At 47.7% G+C, this 23,197-nt stretch overlaps 1 protein-coding gene across 1 annotated transcript in view; it reads left to right on the top strand.

Moving 5' to 3' along the window:
- The window catches only part of INO80 (INO80 complex ATPase subunit), a 155,142-nt gene that overhangs the window by 71,930 nt on the left and 60,015 nt on the right, over window positions 1–23,197 (top strand). The window contains exons 16-25 of the mRNA XM_077260847.1: window positions 167–309; window positions 396–480; window positions 837–954; window positions 3,073–3,158; window positions 3,673–3,840; window positions 6,517–6,650; window positions 8,722–8,789; window positions 9,121–9,214; window positions 11,020–11,194; window positions 22,007–22,147. Coding sequence (XP_077116962.1) covers window positions 167–309; window positions 396–480; window positions 837–954; window positions 3,073–3,158; window positions 3,673–3,840; window positions 6,517–6,650; window positions 8,722–8,789; window positions 9,121–9,214; window positions 11,020–11,194; window positions 22,007–22,147 — 1,212 coding nt within the window. The remainder of the gene's footprint in view (window positions 1–166; window positions 310–395; window positions 481–836; window positions 955–3,072; window positions 3,159–3,672; window positions 3,841–6,516; window positions 6,651–8,721; window positions 8,790–9,120; window positions 9,215–11,019; window positions 11,195–22,006; window positions 22,148–23,197) is intronic.

The following is a 23,197-nucleotide window of genomic DNA, read 5'->3' as shown; positions in this document are numbered from 1 at the left end:
TCTTCTAAGCACCAGCTGCCATCTTCTATCTCAGTAATGGGACAATGTGTCCTCGCTGAATGCAGATTTTACCTCTTAATTGAGTGAAAAATGAGTCCAGGAGGTGACAGAAGCAGGTTTCTTTCTACTCCCTTAGTCCTGACTCCTCTTTTTTTTTTTCTTTTAGAAAACTCTGTATACGCAGGAAGCCCCTTTCCATGTAGTGATCACTAGTTACCAGCTGGTGGTGCAAGATGTGAAATACTTCCAGCGGGTGAAGTGGCAGTATATGGTGCTGGATGAAGCCCAAGCCTTGAAGAGCAGTTCCAGGTACTTGTCATCTGCCCTACTCTCCTTATTGTACAATCATTCTTGGTAACGATGCAGGAATTTATTCCCTCCTTCTTGACCTTTAGTGTTCGGTGGAAGATCCTGTTACAGTTTCAGTGCCGCAACAGGCTACTTTTAACTGGCACCCCCATCCAAAATACAATGGCCGAGGTACAGATTTCCTTATTTTTTTTTTTTTTTAGTTTGATTAATGGAGCCAAAGAGGAGCTGTCACCAGATGATTTTCTCTAATCGTCCACTATGATGCCAGCCTCCATTTTGGGGCTTACACTATACTTTTTACTTTTTGTAATGCTATAATGTACATGTATTATGTGCCATTTGTGCCGCTGCTTATTACTGGTAGGATGTGTGATATTTCACTCGGCTCCTGTCAGTTTTCCCAGGTGAGAGATTTCTTTAATATCTGTTTGCTACGTCTAGTACTTCTAATAAATGCTGTCTGAGTGCCGTTCCCTTGTATCTGATGGAAGGTGCAATCAATCTGAACATTTCCCTCTTCCTAGCTTTGGGCCCTGCTGCATTTCATTATGCCTACATTGTTCGACTCTCATGATGAATTTAACGAGTGGTTTTCCAAGGACATAGAAAGCCATGCGGAGAACAAGTCTGCCATTGATGAGAGTAAGTCTTTTTGTCTCGCAGTCATTTTTGTGATTAGTGTTCATTAACAATTTGACTCTGTTTGCCTTTGGGAGCTGGCTGCCGAACAGGTTAACGAAGAAATTCTTGCTGGAAAAAATGAATATTGTTTAAAAAAAAAAAAAAAAAGTTTTGCCCTTACATACAGTCCTCAACACTGAAATTACAAAGCCAAGAATGAAGCGTGATGGGATTATGGAAATCGTTGGATGGATACACTTGTTACTGATTTGAATATGATGACAAAATGGATACAGAATCTTCATAATATCTAGATTTATTCAGTACCTCAGGGGATGCAGGTTTCCTGATGGTGCCTTGTTTGGGAATTTTCCAAAAGATAGGCCTCGCAAAGTCACTTTTAAGGGAATCTGTTAGCAGGTAATTTGAGAGCAGCATGAGGTAGGGGCAGAAACCCTGATTCCAGGGATGTGTCACTAATTAGGCTGTGTTTTGCGGTTTCAATAAAATGAGTGTTTTCACGGCAGGAGATTATCACTTGGAGCACTAGATGTCTCGTGTTTCTGCTCCTCCCAGTGATTAGAAGCCTTCTGCCAGTATACAGTAGCCAATCAGTGGTGTGGGCAGGGTTATATACAGGAGTCTCAAAATCAGTGGTGTGGGCGGGGTTACACACAGGAAGCTCAGAATCAGTGGTGTGGGCGGGGTTACACACAGGAAGCTCAGAAACAGTGGTGTAGGCGGGGTTAAACACAGGAAGCTCAAAATCAGTGGTGTGGGCGGGGTTACACACAGGAAGCTCAGAATCAGTGGTGTGGGCGTGGTTATACACAGGAAGCTGTCAGTTGTGTGGGTGGGGTTATACACAGGAAGCTGTCAGTGGTGTGGGCAGAGTTATACACAGGAAGCTGTCAGTGGTGTGGGCGGGGTTATACACAGGAAGCTGTCAGTGGTGTGGGCAGGGTTATACACAGGAAGCTCAGAATCAGTGGTGTGGGCGGGGTTATACACAGCTCAGAATCAGTAGTGTGGGCGGGGTTACACACAGGAAGCTCAGAATCAGTGGTGTGGGCGGGGTTACACACAGGAAGCTCAGAATCAGTGGTGTAGGCGGGGTTACACACAGGAAGCTCAGAATCAGTGGTGTGGGCGGGGTTACACACAGGAAGCTCAAAATCAGTGGTGTGGGCGGGGTTACACACAGGAAGCTCAGAATCAGTGGTGTGGGCGTGGTTATACACAGGAAGCTGTCAGTTGTGTGGGTGGGGTTATACGCAGGAAGCTGTCAGTGGTGTGGGCGGAGTTATACACAGGAAGCTTTCAGTGGTGTGGGCAGGGTTATACACAGGAAGCTGTCAGTGGTGTGGGCGGGGTTATGCACAGGAAGCTGTCAGTGGTGTGGGCGGGGTTATACACAGCTTAGCATAAACTGTGATTCTATCATAACTGCTGCACCCAATAAGCTGACACATCACTGGAATCGGGGTCTCTGTCCTTATATCATGGTGTTGTGTAATTACATAGCCATAACCTGATGACCGATTCCCTTTAAAAGTGAAGTGCAATGCAAATAAAGTACAATGTGTCACAAAAACCAGTGACATGTCAGATATGAAAACTGGGGATCAGACAGGAAGGTCAAAACTGGTTTGTGCCCTCATGTTGGGAAAGTTCATGGTGTTTTCTCTTCCTTTGATGTTTGAGGACCGTTCCTTCGGCCTCCTTCACATGTCCGTATAAACCACTTATGTGGGAAACCAGCACCGATGTCATCCATGTGCCTGTTTACCATCAGTGGTCATCAGTGTTGTTTACACATAGATAAAATAAATTACAAAGCTTCTCTTATTCTTTGCCATGTTAAACACGGAAGGTACACGGATGTCATCCATGTGCTGTCCATGTCTTTCATGGACCCATAAACTTGTATGGACCTTTGTAATCCGTGTTGCCAGAAAAAAAGGGACATGTGAATAGCAGCATAGGGTATAATGTGTGCGTGTGGTATCCGTAAAAACCTACAAATACGTGCTGGAAACACGGCCCTGAAGGAGGCCCTACAGATATGGGAATGGCTCGTTTTGCTTATGGACGGACATGAGAGCGATGGGTGCGTGACCTATATGTTCTTGTCATTAGATCAGCTGTCTCGATTACATATGATCCTCAAACCCTTTATGCTCAGGAGAATCAAGAAGGATGTAGAAAACGAGTTGTCTGACAAGGTAAGCCTGTTGTTTTTTGTTTTTTTTGTAGAAATTTGTTTTTTATTGAACAATGGAATTGTTGTTTTTAATAGAAATAATAGAAATATATATATATATATAGATAGATAGAAAAATTGGAACAGCACAATGCTCACCAATGGGTGCCAGGCCTCCCAGGCAAGAAGGTCCACTCATCCACCCAGATAGTATGCCAAAAAAGGCAGCACTCCAGTTCTTTTAAAGATGAAAAAACTTGTGACGTGTATTCAGACCCACATCTCTATACGACGTTTCGGCTCACACTGAGCCTTTCTCCGAGAAAGGCTCAGTGTGAGCCGAAACGTCGTATAGAGATGTGGGTCTGAATAAACGTCACAAGTTTTTTCATCTTTAAAAGAACTGGAGTGCTGCCTTTTTTTCCCTGTTTTGATATATATATTAGTTCCATTGTATATTATTACATAATATAATTTTATTTTGTAATCATTTTTTTTAAATTAAGCAAGTAATAACTTTTTCATTTAAAATGCAGATTGAAATCCTTATGTACTGCAATTTGACTAGTAGACAGAAATTGCTATATCAAGCCTTGAAGAATAAAATCTCCATTGATGACCTCCTTCAGTCCTCCATGGGCACAACCCAACAAGCACAAAACACCACCAGTAGTCTCATGAACCTTGTTATGCAATTCAGGAAGGTGAGAAAGAAAAATGTTTTACTATTCATTGATTTCCTTAGAAAATAAGATAATCGGTGGTCCGGTGTAAAAAATTTTTACGCAAATGTAACGTCCGGTTTCCTGGCCGAACAAGAAAGTCGGTCCATATTTTGTGTTTTTATTATGTAAGGTGCCTGGGAGGTCGCTGTGTGGTCCTCTATAACCAATAAACTTCAAATACGTTTTATTGCTGGGAAAATTTGCAAGACCACTTAGTTGCATAAGTTCACACTAATTTATCCTTCTCAGTGGAATGATCCTGGGGCATGTGTGCAGCAGATTTTCCACTGTGGATTTAGATTATTTTCTGCCAAAATAAGTGTTTAATGGGCCAAAGAGAGCAACCAATATGTTAGATCTTATCCCCCTCTTTTGCTTGATTTCTCGCTCCTGTCTTCTGCTGGATTTCTCGCTCCTGTCTTCTGCTGGATTTCTCACTCCTCACTTCTGCTGGTTTTCTCGCTATTCTCTTCTGCTGGATTTCTCACTCCTCTCTTCTGCTGGATTTCTCGCTCCTCTATTCTGCTGGATTTCTCACTTTTCTCTTCTGCTGGATTTCTCGCTCCTCTCTTCTGCTGGATTTCTCGCTCCTCTCTTCTGCTGGATTTCTCACTCCTCTCTTCTGCTGGATTTCTCATTCCTCTCTTCCGCTGGATTTCTCGCTCCTCTCTTCTGCTGGATTTCTCACTCCTCCCTTCTGCTAGATTTCTCGCTCCTCTCTTCTGCTGGATTTCTCACTCCTCTCTTCTGCTGGATTTCTCATTCCTCTCTTCCGCTGGATTTCTCGCTCCTCTCTTCTGCTGGATTTCTCACTCCTCCCTTCTGCTAGATTTCTCGCTCCTCTCTTCTGCTGGATTTCTCTCTCCTCTCTTCCGCTGGATTTCTCGCTCCTCTCTTCTGCTGGATTTCTCACTCCTCCCTTCTGCTAGATTTCTCGCTCCTCTCTTCTGCTGGATTTCTCGCTCCTCTCTTCTGCTGGATTTCTCACTCCTCTCTTCTGCTGGATTTCTCATTCCTCTCTTCCGCTGGATTTCTCACTCCCCTCTTCTGCTGGATTTCTCACTCCTCCCTTCTGCTGGATTTCTCGCTCCTCCCTTCTGCTAGATTTCTCGCTCCTCTCTTCTGCTGGATTTCTCTCTCCTCTCTGCTGCTGGATTTCTCTCTCCTCTCTGCTGCTGGATTTCTCTCTCCTCTCTTCTGCTGGATTTCTCTCTCCTCTCTTCTGCTGGATTTCTCACTCCTCTCTTCTGCTGGATTTCTCGCTCCTCCCTTCTGCTAGATTTCTCGCTCCTCTCTTCTGCTGGATTTCTCGCTCCTCTCTTCTGCTGGATTTCTCGCTCCTCTCTTCTGCTGGATTTCTCACTCCTCTCTTCCGCTGGATTTCTCACTCCTCTCTTTTGGATTTCTCACTCCTCTCTTCTGCTTGATTTCTCACTCCTCTCTTCTGCTGGATTTCTCACTCCTCCCTTCTGCTGGATTTCTCACTCCTCCCTTCTGCTGGATTTCTCACTCCTCCCTTCTGCTGGATTTCTCACTCCTCCCTTCTGCTGGATTTCTCACTCCTCTCTTCTGCTGGATTTCTCACTCCTCTCTTCTGCTGGATTTCTCACTCCCCTCTTCTGCTGGATTTCTCACTCCACTCTTCTGCTGGATTTCTCACTCCCCTCTTCTGCTGGATTTCTCACTCCTCCCTTCTGCTGGATTTCTCACTCCCCTCTTCTGCTGGATTTCTCGCTCCTGTCTTCTGCTGGATTTCTCACTCCTTTCTTCTGCTGGATTTCTCGCTCCTCTCTTCTGCTGGATTTCTCGCTCCTGTCTTCTGCTGGATTTCTCACTCCTTTCTTCTGCTGGATTTCTTACTCCTCTCTTCTGCTGGATTTCTCGCTCCTCTCTTCTGCTGGATTTCTCACTCCTTTCTTCTGCTGGATTTCTTACTCCTCTCTTCTGCTGGATTTCTCTCTCCTCTCTTCTGCTGGATTTCTCGCTCCTCTCTTCTGCTGGATTTCTCGCTCCTCTCTTCTGCTGGATTTCTCGCTCCTCTCTTTTACTTTTTCTCTCTCCCCTCTTCCACTTGATTTCTCTCTCAGTGCTGTCTTCGTTATTGAACTGTTTTTATCAGATGACTTTCCCTACATTTAGGGAATTAGACTGATTTAGATTTTTGTCAAATTACTAGACAGTTGATAGTTTAAAGAAAAAAAAACAACTAAATGTTGCTAGTGGGTCGATGTTCCCAGTTTCCTCTCTTTTTAAGGAGTATTCTCAAGTTTGAATGTTATCTCCTATCAATGGGTGATGATTTTCTGATCATGCCCAACCACTTGAGAATTGGAACTCAACAGAGCCCTGGCTGAATGTTGTAATGGTCAGTCATGTTCACCACCGCCCCATGCACTCTTAATGTGAGTGCTCGACTGATCTTTGGCACTCCCATTAGAATGAATGGCGCAGCATTCATGATCGATCTTCATTCCATTCATCTGGGGCTCTTCAGAGCTCTGTTTCCCCGGAATACAGGGGGGCCATGTCTGTTGGACCCCAGTGACCAGAAAGTTATCCCCTATCCATTGGATACGTTAGATGATCTTGTGGTAATACTTCTCAGCTGCATTAACCCCTTCTTAATTCTTTTTTTTTGTTGTTTCCTTCTTTCAGGTGTGCAATCACTCAGAACTATTTGAGCGTCAGGAAACATGGTCTCCCTTTTACTTAGCACTGAGGCCATACAAGATATCGAAATTTCTCTACCGGCAGGGAAACTTAGAATTTTTAAATTACTCGCGTAACAGGTGAGTCTAAAAATGTAGTACCAAGCTGAACTATTATAACTTGTAATATTAGTACGCCCAAGGATGGCATCTAGGCAACTCATGAATTGGTGAATTAACCATGACGACTTTCTCTGGCAGAAAGTTAGAAAGTTTCAATCTCACTGCTCCTACAGTAAAGAATCCTCTTTTGTGTTGGTTTAGGTACTGTGTAGGATGGCTCTTAATTAAGAGTTAGTTATGTGTATAAAGAAGTCCTGAGAGAGTAGCTGAAAAAAAAAATCATATGCAAATGAGACGTTAAACACTCTGGGTGTGTCAGAGATCTTCCCAAGCCTCCGCCTTCTGAGAATTTTTCCTTCCCACCACCAGCCTCTTTACCTTCATTTATAGCTCACTGCCTGTGTTATGTCAGTCGCCAGGCCAGGAGCTGGTGCTGGGAGGGGAAACATCCTCGGGAGGTGGAGGCTTGTGACACCCCCAGAGAGCTTTATGCCTCATTTGTAGAAAAAAAAAAGATCGATATCACTGCAGAGTGATCTGGCTACACCTGGCCTGCAGACACCGTGCCATTCAGTTCAGCGGAGAGTCACATAGGAGTCAGACACAGGTCCGAGTTTCAGTCCTGTTTTTGTCTGTTTTGTACTTACAGAAACTAAACTCTCTGTTTCATTTTTTTTATTTTGATCATGTGCAAGGGTTGGCTCCAAGGGGCCAATTCTCTGCCTTGGCCGTCCTTTTAAATTGGTACCTGACTTCCAAGCCTCAGGTGAGAACCTTCCGCCTTGGCAAGGCAAACCTTGGGGCCACTGTTTTGGCCTTCCTGGATCCAAGGGACCTAAGTCTGGTCCTGGACGCCCATCAGTCCCTTCCTTTTGATACTTTCAGAGACGTCTCTCCACTCCGGGGTTTTTTTGGCAAGGTGATTTCATTTCCTCTTAGATCTTTTCCGTCTGGTGAGGCTCCAAATGGTGGCTCTCGTCTGTCTCTCTCCTTCACTGGGACAGAGTGGCCTTGTGTTTTGCACCCTCTTTTCTCCTTAGCTAGTTCTCAGTCTTCTACCTCAATGACGAAATTGCTCTCCTTCCTTTAAGAACTTCACCTCTCATCTCCCTGACTTCATCTACAGTCTGACGTGGTCAGGAATGTGCTGCTCTAAATAAGCCTCACAGCTCCGTTCAGACGTTCTCATGCTTCATTAGTCCTCCTGGTATACTCTTGCTGAGGCCTGATCACCTCTACGGCTGCTATTAATTTCTGGTTTTAATCTGCCATTGCAGAAAATTAGGCTATGCCAGGATGCCACCATCTAGGCAGAGCTCGCCCTACCTGTGCTATAGAAGCCTCCTGGGTCGTACGTCTCTTGGCACTTGTTCTTCTACTCTGTAGACCTCTATCTGTCCATATCTTCACACAGCCTTTACCATTACGTCAAGTCTTGGCTGAGTGATACTGCAAGCCTCAATCATTCGGTTGGTATTCTGAGGGAGACACAGTTTCCTCTCTTTGGGTGGTCTTAGTTTTTGAATATCATGGTGTCGACAGGTCAGGTGTAGCCTTTTGTGGAGTAGCCGACATTTTTCTTTCACTGTACCCTTAGTGCTTCCAGGTGGGAGCAGACTTTTTTCGTTTTCTGTGTCTCTCCGTGAAGGCTACAAGAAACAGATTTTACAGTAAGAATCAAATATCCTCCTTTCCACATGGACCAAGTGCCCATGTGGAAGAAGAAATTGCAGCATGCACTAATAATTTCCATATTTTGGATTTGCCTATAAAAGTCTATGGGTGCAAAGAACAAAAAAAAATTTATTCCCATATGGATCATCCATATTGCATCCAATTTTTAATGATATTAACCTAGGAAACTGTATGCAGTCTGGTACATTTGAAAATGTTGATGTATCAAAATGGATGTGTCCCAGATGTTAGATCTGGACACGTGGATGGAGATCGGAGGCTTTTCCATACTTTTGTCTGACCCTGGCCTGAAACACTTAAACATTAGACGGGATAAACCAGTTGAGTATTTCCCCTGGTTGTGCCTGGAGTCGCTGCTGACATGTCGTGGCTTTTTCTGATTTTGTCTCTGTAGGTGGTTACGAACTCTCCTTTCGCCATTTGCACCAGATCACATTCAGCAATCGCTCTTCCATAAGAAAAGTAAGTCACGTGAGTGAGCTTGGTGGTGTTTGTTTATTATCCTGACCGTTTCCATATTTATTCTCTACTCCCCCTCCCCATACTCATATTCACATGCATGGCATATGGCATCTGGTTTAAAGGCCTTGAAGATACATTATGTATGGGATTTGCTATAAGTGGCCCATTAGGGGGAATAGAAATGGTCTGACTCACCCCATCCTAAAACCATTTGTACCCTGGTAAAACACCTTTAAATCTTTTGTTATTGCATGCACAATATTCTATTATTACATTTTCTATATTGCTTCCATTTTTATATGAATGTATCTTCTTTTTTTTTTAAACCAAGGGTCAGACGAAGAGAGCTGCTTTTCGTTTCTCCGTTTCATTAATATCTCTCCCGCAGAGATGGCCAATGTAATGCGCAATGGACACCAAGCCAGGTAAATGCAAGCTTATGTCTTAGGCGAGTGTTCAAACCTTTCTGGGATAGAGAAGCCCTCCATTGTGTGCCCATGTGTGGGGTTCTGCAGGTCACTGTTTGGATAGAATAAAGGCCGAGCATGTGCAGCTTTGCTCCATTCATTCTCTGTAGGACCGAGTAGTGTTTGGCAATCTTTGGCGGTCCCGTACTGAATAAATGGGGTGTATGTGCACATGCTCGATCTCCACACCATTCAGACCGGGCACTGCAGAGCCCCGTGCTCAGGATTGGTGGAAGATAAGAGTAGTAGTCTGCACTCCTGTTGTAGATTCAAGAAATCCAGAGGATGTGATGATGGATTGGATCGTGTGGTTTATTCTCAACGCATTTCCTTCTTTAACATTGTGCTTCTCCTGATGAAAATGTTGGTTCAAGTTCAAAACACGTTGAGAATAAACTTATATGGTCTACTCCTTCATCACGTTCTCAGGATTTCTTCAATCTAACACAGCAGCACATACTACTACTCCGATCTTCCACCAATGTGTCTGCATGGCAGGATTTCCCAATCTGAGAGTACTGGAGCAGCTTGTTGCACCTTGATTCCTCAGTTGTGAGTTAAGCAACCCCAAAAGGTGAGCAATTCCTTTACCAATTTCTCCAGCAGATAAGACCCTATTGCGCTTGCTGTCTCCCCTCTTTCAGGATTGGTGGGGGACTCAATTGTTGTATTCTATGATCTGTATGTTATACGCTATCTTAATCCTATTTATTGGTTATAACTTTTATACACCTGATACAACCCCTTAAAGGTCATCCCAACTATAACTGAAAAGGTTTGTTTAGTAGAAAAAGTCCTTTGTAAAAGAATATTTGGAAAAAAATATATATAAAAAATAAAATAAAATTTGGGAAAAACAGTAAGGAAAACATATTGTAGTCTGTGCTGACGTCTATTACATATATGCATATGCCGTCTCATGTTTATGATTGGTCAGCAACATACAGGGGAAAAAGAACACGCCCCCACTGAGACAAATCTCTGGTAATGCCCCCTTGGACTTATTATAAATTATAACCTACACTTTACAAGCTAATATCTCCACAATGGAGTTGAGAAATAAAAAAAAAACAAAAAAACCCCTATTATTTACTCAGCTCTGCACCCAATATTCCGCAATGTGGCCTGTTTATCATGGTGAAAGTTCTTTTTTAAATAGATGTTGCACAGCTGGTACTTGCCTGGTATTGAGTGTGCTCAGGTACTGAGCCTCCACAATACACCAGACTTCGACAAGCAGTATTGGTGCATCTTATGTCAGGAAGGAGATGATGAGAGGCAATCCGTTTTGGCTGTTTTAGCTACTGTTTGTTTTTATGGCGTATACTATGTGTGGGAAAAAAAGCAATAATTTTAGAACCGGTCTTTGTGTTTGTCGCAGTACCAGTTGTTTAATTTATTTTATTTTTTTTCCCTTTAAATAAAGCATTTATTAGGGGGAAAAAATGTACTTGGGCCCTGATTGATCATAGTGTTTACACCAGAATTCTGGCATAAAACGCCCTCAGATGGGCAGAGTTTTTGTGTTACACGAAGTTGTACAAAAAAGTTTCGATGTTTGCCTTTTTCACGCCTGTGTCGGGTAGCCACACCAAAATAGGCAGAGCCGAGATGATGCGCGGCAGCTATTTCTGCACGCCGACATACACGCCAGTTTTGATGAATCAAGGCTTTAAAGGGAATCTGTCAGCAGTGACAACACTTTTAAAGGCCATAAACTGAAGAAATTGTCATATTGTATCATGCACTATGTTCTGTTGCAGATGGTTAGCACTTTTCATGTCTCTGAAAGAAGCCTACAGGCTCCACCACTTTCGTTTTTGGCAGCAAAAGAGAATTTCCGTTACAGCACCCTCATCCCCGACTAACAAGGACTTTATACTTTGGGTAGATTTTCCATTTGCTTTCCCTAGGATCCATACTTCTCGTCTCATACAGGTAAAATTCCAGTCAGACAATGCCAGTGTATAATGCCTGTTGCTTTATATGTCCAGCTACTTAGAATAGTTCAAAATAAATTAGGTACTTCATATTACACCTGAAATAAAGTACAACTCTCATTATTCCCTTACAGCCACAGGCTAGGGTGCCACAGTGCCCGTCTGTATGTTGTAATGAAAGAAATTGTCTCACAACAGACACTCATGGCATATATACAGCATATACGACATAAGTGCCTGATAGATATATTCTCCAACTCTGAGACCCGCACCTATCTCCGGGAAAAGTGTCCTCTGATCCCACTTACCAACTGGTGCCCAACCAGAGTGACAGGAAAGCTAGCAATGCGAATGCACTTGGATGTGTTCAGAACTCTTGTAGTGGTGAATAAAGAAAGAGACAGCACACTGGTAGACTACACTCCTGCGCTGCACTCCCTGCTACCTCTCCTGTCACCACACACATGGTTACCACTATCCTGTAGCTGCACTCCCTGCTACCTCTCCTGTCACCACACATGTGGCCACCACTTTCCTTTTGCTGCACTCCTTGCTACCTCTCCTGTCACCACACATGTGGTCACCACTCTCCTGTTGCTGCACTCCCTACTACCTCTCCTGTCACCACACACATGGTTACCACTATCCTGTAGCTGCACTCCCTGCTACCTCTCCTGTCACCACACATGTGGCCACCACTTTCCTTTTGCTGCACTCCTTGCTACCTCTCCTGTCACCACATACATGATTACCACTCTCCTGTTGCTGCACTCCCTGCTACCTCTCCTGTCACCACACATGTGGCCACCACTCTCCTTTTGCTGCACTCCCTGCTACCTCTCCTGTCACCACACACATGGTCACCACTCTCCTGTTGCTGCACTCTCTGCTATCTCTCCTGTCACCACACACATGGTCACCACTCTCTTGTTGCTGCACTCTCTGCTATCTCTCTTGTCACCACATACATGGTCACCACTCTCCTGTTGCTGCACTCCCTGCTATCTCTCCTGTCACCACACACATGGCCACCACTCTCTTGTTGCTGCACTCTCTGCTATCTCTCCTGTCACCACACACATGGTTACCACTATCCTGTAGCTGCACTCCCTGCTACCTCTCCTGTCACCACACATGTGGCCACCACTTTCCTTTTGCTGCACTCCTTGCTACCTCTCCTGTCACCACATACATGATTACCACTCTCCTGTTGCTGCACTCCCTGCTACCTCTCCTGTCACCACACATGTGGCCACCACTCTCCTTTTGCTGCACTCCCTGCTACCTCTCCTGTCACCACACACATGGTTACCACTATCCTGTAGCTGCACTCCCTGCTATCTCTCCTGTCACCACATACATGGTCACCACTCTCCTGTTGCTGCACTCCCTGCTATCTCTCCTGTCACCACACACATGGCCACCACTCTCTTGTTGCTGCACTCCCTGCTATCTCTCCTGTCACCACACACATGGTTACCACTATCCTGTAGCTGCACTCCCTGCTATCTCTCCTGTCACCACACACATGGTTACCACTCTCCTGTTGCTGCACTCCCTGCTATCTCTCCTGTCACCACACATGTGGTCACCACTCTCCTGTTGCTGCACTCCCTGCTACCTCTCCTGTCACCACACACATGGTTACCACTATCCTGTAGCTGCACTCCCTGCTACCTCTCCTGTCACCACACATGTGGCCACCACTTTCCTTTTGCTGCACTCCCTGCTACCTCTCCTGTCACCACACACATGGTTACCACTATCCTGTAGCTGCACTCCCTGCTACCTCTCCTGTCACCACACATGTGGCCACCACTCTCCTTTTGCTGCACTCCCTGCTACCTCTCCTGTCACCACACACATGGTCACCACTCTCCTGTTGCTGCACTCTCTGCTATCTCTCCTGTCACCACACACATGGTCACCACTCTCTTGTTGCTGCACTCTCTGCTATCTCTCTTATCACCACATACATGGTCACCACTCTCCTGTTGCTGCACTCCCTGCTATCTCTCCTGTCACCACACACATGGTTACCACTCTCCTGTTGCTGCACTCCCTGCTATCTCTCCTATCACCACACACATGGTCACCACTCTCCTGTTGCTGCACTCTCTGCTACCTCTCCTGTCACCACATACATGGTCACCACTCTCCTGTTGCTGCACTCCCTGCTATCACTACACACATGGTCACCACTCTCCTGTTGCTGCACTCTCTGCTACCTCTCCTGTCACCACATACATGGTCACCACTCTCCTGTTGCTGCACTCCCTGCTATCTCTCCTGTCACCACATACATGGTTACCACTCTCCTGTTGCTGCACTCCCTGCTATCTCTCCTGTCACCACACACATGGTTACCACTCTCCTGTTGCTGCACTCCCTGCTATCTCTCCTGACACCACACACATGGTCACCACTCTCCTGTTGCTGCACTCTCTGCTATCTCTCCTGTCACCACACACATGGTCACCACTCTCTTGTTGCTGCACTCTCTGCTATCTCTCTTGTCACCACATACATGGTCACCACTCTCCTGTTGCTGCACTCCCTGCTATCTCTCCTGTCACCACACACATGGCCACCACTCTCTTGTTGCTGCACTCCCTGCTATCTCTCCTGTCACCACACACATGGTTACCACTATCCTGTAGCTGCACTCCCTGCTATCTCTCCTGTCACCACACACATGGTTACCACTCTCCTGTTGCTGCACTCCCTGCTATCTCTCCTGTCACCACACATGTGGTCACCACTCTCCTGTTGCTGCACTCCCTGCTACCTCTCCTGTCACCACACACATGGTTACCACTATCCTGTAGCTGCACTCCCTGCTACCTCTCCTGTCACCACACATGTGGCCACCACTTTCCTTTTGCTGCACTCCCTGCTACCTCTCCTGTCACCACACACATGGTTACCACTATCCTGTAGCTGCACTCCCTGCTACCTCTCCTGTCACCACACATGTGGCCACCACTCTCCTTTTGCTGCACTCCCTGCTACCTCTCCTGTCACCACACACATGGTCACCACTCTCCTGTTGCTGCACTCTCTGCTATCTCTCCTGTCACCACACACGGTCACCACTCTCTTGTTGCTGCACTCTCTGCTATCTCTCTTATCACCACATACATGGTCACCACTCTCCTGTTGCTGCACTCCCTGCTATCTCTCCTGTCACCACACACATGGCCACCACTCTCTTGTTGCTGCACTCTCTGCTATCTCTCCTGTCACCACACACATGGTTACCACTATCCTGTAGCTGCACTCCCTGCTACCTCTCCTGTCACCACACATGTGGCCACCACTTTCCTTTTGCTGCACTCCTTGCTACCTCTCCTGTCACCACATACATGATTACCACTCTCCTGTTGCTGCACTCCCTGCTACCTCTCCTGTCACCACACATGTGGCCACCACTCTCCTTTTGCTGCACTCCCTGCTACCTCTCCTGTCACCACACACATGGTCACCACTCTCCTGTTGCTGCACTCCCTGCTACCTCTCCTGTCACCACATACATGGTTACCACTATCCTGTAGCTGCACTCCCTGCTATCTCTCCTGTCACCACATACATGGTCACCACTCTCCTGTTGCTGCACTCCCTGCTATCTCTCCTGTCACCACACACATGGTTACCACTATCCTGTAGCTGCACTCCCTGCTATCTCTCCTGTCACCACATACATGGTCACCACTCTCCTGTTGCTGCACTCTCTGCTATCTCTCGTGTCACCACATACATGGTCACCACTCTCCTGTTGCTGCACTCCCTGCTATCTCTCCTATCACCACACACATGGTCACCACTCTCCTGTTGCTGCACTCTCTGCTACCTCTCCTGTCACCAAATACATGGTCACCACTCTCCTGTTGCTGCACTCCCTGCTATCTCTCCTATCACTACACACATGGTCACCACTCTCCTGTTGCTGCACTCTCTGCTACCTCTCCTGTCACCACATACATGGTCACCACTCTCCTGTTGCTGCACTCTCTGCTACCTCTCCTGTCACCAAATACATGGTCACCACTCTCCTGTTGCTGCACTCCCTGCTATCTCTCCTATCACTACACACATGGTCACCACTCTCCTGTTGCTGCACTCTCTGCTACCTCTCCTGTCACCACATACATGGTCACCACTCTCCTGTTGCTGCACTCCCTGCTATCTCTCCTGTCACCACACACATGGTTACCACTCTCCTGTTGCTTAAAGCAAGCTGGGTAAATGGGACGGTTGCTTTGGGGGACGAGAGAGAAAGAAGCGATTTTTCCGGGAGGGTTGAAAATTCGATCTTGTACCCGGAGGTAATAATCTCTCTGACCCAGGCATCGCTGATCACTGACAGCCAGGTGTCTTTGAAAAGAAGAAGCCTGCCTCCCACCCTGGAAAGACTCCCAGGTGGGGGCGACCCGTCACTTGGAACGGTATCTGTTGGCACGAGGTCCAGAAGACCTGGGAGGTGGAGCCCTGGATCTCCACATGGGAGCTGGCTTGTAAGAGGGTTTTCTACGTTCACCCGTGGTAGCGGGTCGCTCTTGTTGCGATGAGGAATCTGAGGCTGCAAACGGACGAAAGGGGTGAAATGTTCGAGGACCCTTTGGGCTAAAGAAGCATTTTGGCTTGGACTGGGGGGGGGGAGGTACTCTTGCCCCCAGTCGCATCTGAGATAATTTGATCCAGAGGATCCTGTAGCTGCACTCCCTGCTATCTCTCCTGTCACCACACACATGGTTACCACTCTCCTGTTGCTGCACTCCCTGCTATCTCTCCTGTCACCACACATGTGGTCACCACTCTCCTGTTGCTGCACTCCCTGCTACCTCTCCTGTCACCACACACATGGTTACCACTATCCTGTAGCTGCACTCCCTGCTACCTCTCCTGTCACCACACATGTGGCCACCACTTTCCTTTTGCTGCACTCCCTGCTACCTCTCCTGTCACCACACACATGGTTACCACTATCCTGTAGCTGCACTCCCTGCTACCTCTCCTGTCACCACACATGTGGCCACCACTCTCCTTTTGCTGCACTCCCTGCTACCTCTCCTGTCACCACACACATGGTCACCACTCTCCTGTTGCTGCACTCTCTGCTATCTCTCCTGTCACCACACACATGGTCACCACTCTCTTGTTGCTGCACTCTCTGCTATCTCTCTTATCACCACATACATGGCCACCACTCTCTTGTTGCTGCACTCTCTGCTATCTCTCCTGTCACCACACACATGGTTACCACTATCCTGTAGCTGCACTCCCTGCTACCTCTCCTGTCACCACACATGTGGCCACCACTTTCCTTTTGCTGCACTCCTTGCTACCTCTCCTGTCACCACATACATGATTACCACTCTCCTGTTGCTGCACTCCCTGCTACCTCTCCTGTCACCACACATGTGGCCACCACTCTCCTTTTGCTGCACTCCCTGCTACCTCTCCTGTCACCACACACATGGTCACCACTCTCCTGTTGCTGCACTCCCTGCTACCTCTCGTGTCACCACATACATGGTTACCACTATCCTGTAGCTGCACTCCCTGCTATCTCTCCTGTCACCACATACATGGTCACCACTCTCCTGTTGCTGCACTCCCTGCTATCTCTCCTGTCACCACACACATGGTTACCACTATCCTGTAGCTGCACTCCCTGCTATCTCTCCTGTCACCACATACATGGTCACCACTCTCCTGTTGCTGCACTCTCTGCTATCTCTCGTGTCACCACATACATGGTCACCACTCTCCTGTTGCTGCACTCCCTGCTATCTCTCCTGTCACCACATACATGGTTACCACTCTCCTGTTGCTGCACTCCCTGCTATCTCTCCTATCACCACACACATGGTCACCACTCTCCTGTTGCTGCACTCTCTGCTACCTCTCCTGTCACCAAATACATGGTCACCACTCTCCTGTTGCTGCACTCCCTGCTATCTCTCCTATCACCACACACATGGTCACCACTCTCCTGTTGCTGCACTCTCTGCTACCTCTCCTGTCACCAAATACATGGTCACCACTCTCCTGTTGCTGCACTCCCTGCTATCTCTCCTATCACGACACACATGGTCACCACTCTCCTGTTGCTGCACTCTCTGCTACCTCTCCTGTCACCACATACATGGTCACCACTCTCCTGTTGCTGCACTCCCTGCTATCTCTCCTGTCACCACATACATGGTTACCACTCTCCTGTTGCTGCACTCCCTGCTATCTCTTTTGTCACCACACACATGGTCACCACTCTCCTGTTGCTGCACTCTCTGCTATCTCTCCTGTCACCACACACATGGTCACCACTCTCTTGTTGCTGCACTCTCTGCTATCTCTCTTGCCACCACATACATGGTCACCACTCTCCTGTTGCTGCACTCCCTGCTATCTCTCCTATCACTACACACATGGTCACCACTCTCCTGTTGCTGCACTCTCTGCTACCTCTCCTGTCACCACACACATGGTCACCACTCTCCTGTTGCTGCACTCTCTGCTACCTCTCCTGTCACCACATACATGGTTACCACTCTCCTGTTGCTGCACTCCCTGCTATCTCTCCTGTCACCACACACATGGTCACCACTCTCCTGTTGCTGCACTCTCTGCTATCTCTCCTGTCACCACACACATGGTCACCACTCTCTTGTTGCTGCACTCTCTGCTATCTCTCTTGCCACCACATACATGGTCACCACTCTCCTGTTGCTGCACTCCCTGCTATCTCTCCTGTCACCACACACATGGCCACCACTCTCTTGTTGCTGCACTCTCTGCTATCTCTCCTGTCACCACATACATGGTTACCACTTTCCTGTTGCTGCACTCTCTGCTATCTCTCCTGTCACCACACACATGGTTACCACTATCCTGTAGCTGCACTCCCTGCTATCTCTCCTGTCACCACACACATGGTTACCACTCTCCTGTTGCTGCACTTCCTGCTATCTCTCCTGTCACCACATACATGGTCACCACTCTCCTGTTGCTGCACTCTCTGCTATCTCTCCTGTCACCACATACATGGTCACCACTCTCCTGTTGCTGCACTCTCTGCTATCTCTCCTGTCACCACATACACCTGGAGACTGTGGGCACAGTCTAGACGAGAGGACCCCTTGATCAACAGATCATCCAGGTAGGGGATAACGAGGATCCCCCTGGAACGAAGGAGGGCCATGACCGCCGCCATGATTTTGGTGAAGACCCTGGGGGCAGATGCTAAACCGAAAGGGAGAGCCGTGAATTGGTAGTGATTGCCCTCGATTGCAAACCGAAGGAATCTCTGATGCATTACGCAGATGGGAACATGAAGATACGCATCTTGAATGTGGACCGAGCAGAGGAACTCCCCAGGTTCCATGGCGGCGATCACTGACCGCAGAGATTCCATTCTGAAGTGGCGAGGTCGGACGTGGCGGTTCAGAAGCTTCAAATCCAGGATAGGGCGAAGAGACCCGTCCTTCCTTGGGACTACAAAAAGGTTCGAGTAGAACCCGGAAAAACGTTCTTCGGAAGGAACGGGAACTACGACTCCGGTGGCGACGAGAGACGTTACGGCTTGAAGCAAGCTGGGTAAATGGGACGGTTGCTTTGGGGGACGAGAGAGAAAGAAGCGATTTTTCCGGGAGGGTTGAAAATTCGATCTTGTACCCGGAGGTAATAATCTCTCTGACCCAGGCATCGCTGATCACTGACAGCCAGGTGTCTTTGAAAAGAAGAAGCCTGCCTCCCACCCTGGAAAGACTCCCAGGTGGGGGCGACCCGTCACTTGGAACGGTATCTGTTGGCACGAGGTCCAGAAGACCTGGGAGGTGGAGCCCTGGATCTCCACATGGGAGCTGGCTTGTAAGAGGGTTTTCTACGTTCACCCGTGGTAGCGGGTCGCTCTTGTTGCGATGAGGAATCTGAGGCTGCAAACGGACGAAAGGGGTGAAATGTTCGAGGACCCTTTGGGCTAAAGAAGCATTTTGGCTTGGACTGGGGGGGGGAGGTACTCTTGCCCCCAGTCGCATCTGAGATAATTTGATCCAGAGGAGCACCAAAAAGCCTGGAACCTTGAAACGCCAAGTTGGTGAGAGACTTTTTGGAAGTAGCATCTGCATTCCATGCTTTGAGCCAAAGAATGCGGCGAATAGCGACAATGTTGCTGCTTGCCCTGGCCGAACAGGCTGCTGCATCTAGGGAGGCAGTGAGAAGACATTTCCCTGCGTGGTTAATCTGGTCTGCAAGGTCAGCCAGCTCAGTAGGGGAGGCCGAAGCCAAAATGCCCCGACGGAGAATCTTGGCCCAGGCAGAGATGGCTTTAGTCACCCAGGTGGAAGCAAAGCTGGGGCAGAGGGAAGCACCCGTTGCTTCGAAAGCTGACTTGGCCAGTGCCTCAATTTGTCTGTCCGATGCGTCCTTAAGCGACGCGCCGTCCGGTAAGGAGAGAACCGTCTTGGAGGAAAGACGGGAGATCGGCGGATCGACCTTGAGAGATTCTGCCCACTTGGAGAGAAGATCGGCGCTAAAGGGATAGAGCATGTCCAGATGTTTTCTACCCGAAAAACGTTTTTCAGGATGTTCCCAGTGTTTAGAGAGGGTAGACTCAAACTCCTCATGGGTAGGAAAGGAGTGAGAGGGACGCTTCACCCGCTTAAAAGAGACAGAGGAATCCTGGGGGGAAACCTCGTCTTGTTTTAGTTTGAGGGTTTGTGAGATAGCCGAAATAAGACTATCTACGACAGCCTGCATGCTAGAAGCCTGGTCTGAATCGGAGCCAGAACCGGACTGGGAATCCACATCAGACCCAATGTCCTCCTCCGAAGAGGGGAATTGGGAGGAGGAGAGCAGTTTGAGCGCTGCGGAGGGACCTGGAGAACCAGACGAAGAGCCAGACAGAGTCCTCTTTCTAGAGCAGCTGGCTGATTTGTCTCCCTGTGGTTCAGGGTCAGGTGCAGCCGACTCGCCATGGGAGACGGTCGAAGCACTGGTGGCTGAAGGAAGCTCTGGAAGAAGACGTTCAAGGGCCTGGACCAGGGACTGAGATACCTTAGTCAAATCAGAGACCGACTGCGAGATAGCAACGGCCCACTCAGGGGGGGGGGGGGGGCAGCGCCCTCATCCCGAGAGTCAGAAGCTTCCTGTGGCGCAGACATGGCAGGAGGACTGCAGGACTGGCAGAGAGGCGACGATTGGCCTACAGACCACTTTATCTTACAACGAGCACAGGCGTAGTGAGTTATGGTAGGTTTGGTAAAGAAGGCTCCAGAAGAGTTGGACATAAGGATATTCTGCAGCACTATACTACAGAAAAGACTAAAGGGCCTACAGTGGTATGGATAATACCGAGGGAGGGGCCAAAAAAGCGTTGCAATCCTACCGCACCGCAGAGCAGAGATCTGTGTCCCCCGATGTCTCCTGTGCACGGAGCTGCTGAGGCAGGAAGTGCCAGCGGTGAAGAAGGGGCGGTGCTGTGCTGTGAGGAATAAGCCAAGGCTCCTGATAGGGCCACACCGAAAGGGAAGGGTGTGCCCGAGATGTAAGAGCCCTCCTGAGTGGAGGAGGAAAGAGCGCCGAAAAAGCACGCCCGAGGAGGGGGCGTGGCCGACCGCAGCGGTTAAAGTGAAAGTAAAACTGCCGGGACTCTGAGCGCTGTACATCTAGACAGGGGGAAGGGGGGATACTGCTGAAGCGCTGGTACCTGCATGTTCCGGCTCCACAGGTAGAGGGAGAGAGGATCGTCCAGGGGCCCAATGAGAGAGGGGTCGCTGGAAACAGAATCCTTCGTCCAGAAGACGGCCTCGACCCCAAAGACAAGGGGGAGGGTCACCGCTGGTGACCACCTTCATCCTCTCAACCCTCTCTGGGGAGAGGGGTGAGGGGGACTGTTTGGCAAGGACCGCCACCATAAAGACCCTGGAGCACCTGGGAGGGTGACAGGGGATAATGTCCTGCCGGCGGTCTGAGAGCTGCGATGCGGACGACACCACACTGCTCGCTCAGCCGCCCTCCTGGGGAGGCAGGGTGGAAGATTGCACCCTGAATCCCTGAATGCTGTGATCTGAAAAAGAAAGCCAAAACGTTAATAAAAACAACAAAACCTGTAAAGGAATCAAGATTAGCAGCGGATCTGAAGATCCAGGTCCGCCTCCTACAGACACTAAGCACAAACTGAGGTACTTGGTGCCTGTCGGTGGGTGCATACTGCTGGGGAGGAGCTACGCCTTTTCCTTTTTTGCATAGTGTCAGCCTCCTAGCAGCAGCAGCAGCATACACCCATGGTTGTCCTGTGTCCCCCAATGAAGCGATAAAGAAATGTCTGTTGTGAGATACCTTTAAGGCTATGTGCACACGTCAGGATTTTCTGCAGAATTTTCCTGAACAAAACCGGAGTTTTTCTGCAGGAAATCCGCATGCGTTTTTTGCGCGTTTTTGACGCGTTTTCAATGCGTTTTCTGCGGAGCTTCCCAATGCATTAAATAGTGGGAAAACCGCAAAAAATCAGCAAAATTAATGAACATGCTGCTTTTTTTTACCATGATGCGTTTTTTTCGTGGAAAAAAACGCATCATGTGCACAAAAATTGCAGAATGCATTAAAAATTATGCTTATGTATGCGTTTTTGAAAAGTTTTTCCAGCGGAAAACGGCCGAAAAAACGCGAGAAAAACACGAAAAATCCTGAACGTGTGCACATAGCCTAAATGACGCTTTTCTTCATGTTTGTTTACGACAAAGAATGTTGTTTATAGAAGACATAAGCATGTAATACATACTGTAGTTGAATAATATTCTTCTTTCTTTAGAACATGGTCTTCACCTGCCATCGTGAGCCAGTCTCTGGGTTTACAGACCACGTGATAATTCAGAAAAGCACTGGTTCAGCACTTGTACAGCGATGCCAAGTCACTGAGCTGCTGTCGTTCCTGAGTATCTCCTCACCATTGGTAAATAGCTTTTACTCGTTTTATAACTTCATTGTAAGTATACAGTAGGACAGAAAATCCAAGGTACTGTGCCTGTTTCGTTCACCAACAGACTAGAGCTAAACATGAGAGCTACACTAAAATTTATTGATTACTCTGGGCATCAAACCTGCTTTCTGTTATACAGTTTTGATTCCTTGAGACGGCAGAATAAGAGGGTTATCTGAGTGCTTTACCCCCTTCCCGACGTGCAGTATCACGTGCCAGGTATGGGTTTGTGGTATCAAGGTTTGTTTGGTCTTATCTTTATTTTTTGTGTCTTACTATGACTTACGATATCACATATAAAGCAGTGATATTGCTTTATTTCAGTTCTTTTATGATTACAAGGTAGCGCTTTACGTAAGTGTCTACATTTATTTTTATCTAAGTGTAGCACTGTTTATACTGCTGTCAGATCAGATTTGATGTAAGGAATAGTGATGGGTGAGCATGCTCGGACTCAGACTCTTGGTACTCGATTGAGTATCCAGGTACTCACTCATCATGCTTGATTCCCCCACCCCGCATGTTTCGCTTCTGATTTTTAGCCACTTAACATGCGAGAGTTGCCTGCCAATCACGGTAATGCCATAGCCATGTGGGCTACTGGCATTACTGTGATTGTCCGGCCACATAGGGTCATCTGGTTTATAGAAGATCCCGTGCTCAGCTCATTGTCCCCTCAAATAGTAAAGTGAGAGTTCCTGCTGGAGAAGGGATGGTGTGTTATAGGGTTACAGTACCAGCTGATACAACATTAAAGCAACAGTCTTTTTAAAGGCTACTTCAAATAGATTCTATTCTCTAATAATACCCATCTTCGCTGCAGTTAGTGTAGGGTTAACTTCTAGAGTAGGGAGGCATTTAGGCAAGGTTCATTGTGTTACAGTCCTTGATGCTGCCACATACGACAAAAAGCCCTTTCAAAGCAAATTTAAATAATTTCTATGCTATAATAATACCTCTGTGATCTGCAATTAGTGTATTGTTAGCTGCGGAAGAAGGGTTAGCGTATTAGAGGCATCTAGT

The sequence above is a fragment of the Ranitomeya variabilis genome, chromosome 1 (genome assembly GCF_051348905.1).
Source record: "Ranitomeya variabilis isolate aRanVar5 chromosome 1, aRanVar5.hap1, whole genome shotgun sequence".
Lineage (NCBI taxonomy): Eukaryota > Metazoa > Chordata > Amphibia > Anura > Dendrobatidae > Ranitomeya > Ranitomeya variabilis.
Note: the sequence above shows the minus strand (reverse complement) of the source record. Positions and strands in the feature narration are given on the sequence as shown.